Raw genomic sequence first — 3,459 nt, forward strand, 5'->3', positions numbered from 1 at the left:
GCAAGCTTGACAGGCTTTCCTCCACAGCTACGAAAAGATCAGGCAGTCGGTACACTCTATCACCTGCAAAAATGCAGATGTTCTCATCTCCCAGCACACATAAAAGCGATTTCTCACCCAAACTAAATCTGGGTAGTTGTAATTTCTTTCTCGTTCACACAAAAAGAGGATACAAATCGCAGATGGCACTGTCTGTTAAGGAGGCATCTTTTGTTTTCCAGGAAGATTATTGTTAACATAAAATGTTATTGAGCGATCATTACAAAGGTGGGAATACTGTTGGGTTGAATGGCTATTTTTTTGTAAGCAAAAGGCTCCCTAGAAGGCAGGAGGATATTATTTGAAACTTAGATTTCCCAGAACGTCATTCCTTTGTTCAGTAATAAAAAAAAAAAGTCTCCAGTCATCAAAAGCCTGAGTTCCATTAAATGCAAAATCCTCTCCCAGGAAGGCTGCTGCGTTCGTTCTGGAGCTCACTAAAAGGAGAGCCCTGCTGCACCGGGTGCTGGTACACAAGTAGCCGGGGCATGAGCTCTTCTGGCATCAGGACACGGTATGCATCCCCTCACACTTAGCATTGGGCAGGCACAGGGAAGGAGCTGATCTTTAGTTTCATTCCAGCCTTTTGGGTCTTTGTTGTATTTTTTTTGCTCCCATCTATTGCCTGGTCTGACATGTTTTCACTTAGATCTTTGGGAGAAAGGTTTCCTTTCTTTATGAATACAGATCCAGTGCTCAGTACAGTAGAATTCTCAAGCTTTAGTGGGGCCTTTTGATGCTAACGTAATAAAAGTATACAGTTTATTTATCAAAGCCTCCTTTAAAGGAGATGATGGAAGAAATAGGTTTTAACCTACTCCTGATCTTCAGGAAAAGCAAGCACTTTGATTCTCTCCTTCCCAGACAAATAGCATTGCATTAGTTGATTCTGATTTTATTAGCTATAAACCACTTGCTATTTTTATTTTCACATGCCATTGACTTTGTTTGGTACAGTCACAGCTGAGCACGGGCTGGTTTTTCAAGTGCAAATCATGTTAAAAGATGCCCAGTTCTTTTCACTCCACCTGCAAGAACATAGCTGTAAGAAAGAGAGCTGATACCCAAAGAATATTTTCCTACTCCATTTCCTAAAGCATCTCCGAGGCCCCATTATCCCTTCAGAATTCCCAAATGTGGAGTGGTCATGGATGCTTTAGTACTTCTGGCACTGTCTTTTCACATCAGGAGAATTTATTTGCATGGAGGAGTGAAACAATATGATCAGACAATGAAATCTCAAGTGGTAAAGTGTGTGAAATTCTCCACTACTATTACTTTTTATGGTGCCGTTTCTAGCATTTCATCACTGCTTGCAACTACAACTGATGGATTTGGAGCAGAGAGTGCCTCTTACCGCTGCTCTTTATCAGCACAGGGTGAGCAGCAGCAAGCAGTCAAATCATCGCTGTATCCACACGGCATCTCTGCATCCAGAGATGGAGCTGCGGGGAGAGCTCACTCGTTGGGAAGTTGATCTGTCTAATTATGTGACTGTTGACTGGGCAACAGGCTACACATCTAGTTGTCCCCAGTAAAAATCATTTGTCTTAAAACTTGATCTGAGTTAAAATATGCCATCTTTTTCTCTTGTTATTTGCTTCTTTCCCTGTCTCAGTATTTTTTAACTGGTGGTGGGAGTGATTAGAAGAAAATTTTTTTCCATCGTTAAAATATCTGGTTCAGAAAGACCTCTAAAGAGTCATTAAATGCAGATGAGGGTATGAGGTGCACTTCCCGAGCAGAATTACAAGGAAGTGTTCTCACTGGAGACAGTGTTCAGGGCTGGATGCTGGCAGGAGTTCAAACATCCACACTTGTTCTTATGGCCATGTCCTCCCTGACATCTCCTGCCCATGGTGGGGGTGGCAGAGGGTCCTTTCCTTGCAGGGTCCATTGAACTCCGGTACGAGAGCAGCTCTGGGACTGAGGAACGGGTTGTCCCTTCGGACAGAGAGAAGTTAAAGAGAGAGACCATTCTTTGGTGGTATTTGCTCTTCATTTCCTTGGCTGACCTGTAGAGGTTCCCAACAAAGCAATAGCATATAGGGTTGAGGCTGGAATTGGTGAGGCCAAGCCACTGGGCAAAAGGTCTGAGCTGCAGGATCCAAGGAGAAGGAGTGACATCCTGCAAAGATTTGGGGATGTTGAAATCAATCCAGATGTCCATCAGGTAGACGGGCAGCCAGGAGATGGCAAACAGCAGGACCAGGGCCACCACCATCTGCGCTACCTTCTTCCGGATCTTCAGCCTGGAGGCTGGCAGAGATCGGTTCAGGGCAGTGCTCTCCTTCAGCTGGCTGCTGCGGCTCCACAGCCGGCGCACCGTGAGAAAGCAGATGACCATGTTGAACAGGACCGGCAGGCAGTAGAGGGCACAGAAGAGCAGAAAGTTGTAGGCTTGCTTGAGCCTCTCCTGAGGCCAAATCTCCCTGCAGATGGAAAACACCAGAGGCAAGCCCTCCACCACCCCAATCTCATCCCGTTTGTTCATGAAGATGAGGGGCATGCATATCCCTGAGGACAACAACCAGACCACCAGGATGGTGCTGAGGATCCTCTTCTGGGTGAAGAAAGACCGGGCGTTGAGTGGATTGTGCACGCTGTAGTACCGGTTCACGCTGATGACGGTCAGGCTGAGGACGCTGGCGGAGACAGAAACAGCCTGGATGAAGGGCACTGCCCGGCAGAGGAAGTCCCCGTACACCCAGGCTTTGTAGATGAGGTTGCCCACGGTGATGGGCATGCAGACGCACACCACCATGAGGTCGCACACGGCCAGGTTGATGAGGAGGCTGCGGGTGGCACTCAGGCTGGACACGCGGCTCCGGCGCTTCCGGGTGAGCACCCTGATGGACATGATGTTGCCCACGAAGCCCACCACAAAGGACACCAGGTACATCGCCGTGAGGCTGATGGTGACGGGCTCCTTCACGAAGAGGAAGAGCATCTTCTCCAGCTCTTCCCAGCCCAGCTCCTGGCTCCCATTCCAGAGCCCACCTTGGGTCTGGTTCTCCTCCTGCCAGAGCTGCAGAGGGCCGGGGGGGGGCCCGGGGGTGGGGGGAGAGGAATTCATGGCTGAAGCCCCCCCGGGAACCCCGGGCTAACAGGGCAGAGCCTGCCGCGCCTTCCTGAGCCCTCCTGGCAGCATGTTTAGCTGGGACCAGCCACGCCTGCAAAAAAAAAAGGGTGCAGAGAGAAGGGATGAGCGCGGGTTCCTGGCAATGTTTTCCCTTCTCGGGGAAGGTGCCGGGTCAGAAATGGCTTCTCGGCAACTTAGTTGAGAGGCGGCCGGGAGCGCTGGGGAGGGCGGGCTGGGCAGCGCGGCTCCGCCGGCACCGCTCCGGGTAGGGGCGGCGGAACCGGCGGGGAGCTCCGTGCCCGGCGACGGGGAGAGGACACCCCCGGGACCCGGGGTGG

At 50.4% G+C, this 3,459-nt stretch overlaps 1 protein-coding gene across 1 annotated transcript; it reads right to left on the reverse strand.

Moving 5' to 3' along the window:
* Positions 1-1,786: 1,786 nt before the first annotated feature.
* Positions 1,787-2,989, reverse strand: LOC104833714 (galanin receptor type 1-like). The gene has a single exon (XM_010570591.1). The coding sequence runs from the start codon at positions 2,987-2,989 to the stop codon at positions 1,787-1,789; it is 1,203 nt and encodes a 400-aa protein (XP_010568893.1).
* Between the last annotated feature and the right edge of the window lie 470 nt (positions 2,990-3,459).

This window comes from Haliaeetus leucocephalus, unplaced genomic scaffold (genome assembly GCF_000737465.1).
Source record: "Haliaeetus leucocephalus isolate CR32 unplaced genomic scaffold, Haliaeetus_leucocephalus-4.0 Scaffold295, whole genome shotgun sequence".
Lineage (NCBI taxonomy): Eukaryota > Metazoa > Chordata > Aves > Accipitriformes > Accipitridae > Haliaeetus > Haliaeetus leucocephalus.

What these genes read in the sequence shown, in the direction of transcription:
- LOC104833714 (XM_010570591.1), bottom strand. Translation starts at nt 2,989, where the DNA reads ATGCTCTTCCTCTTCGTGAAGGAGCCCGTCACCATCAGCCTCACGGCG.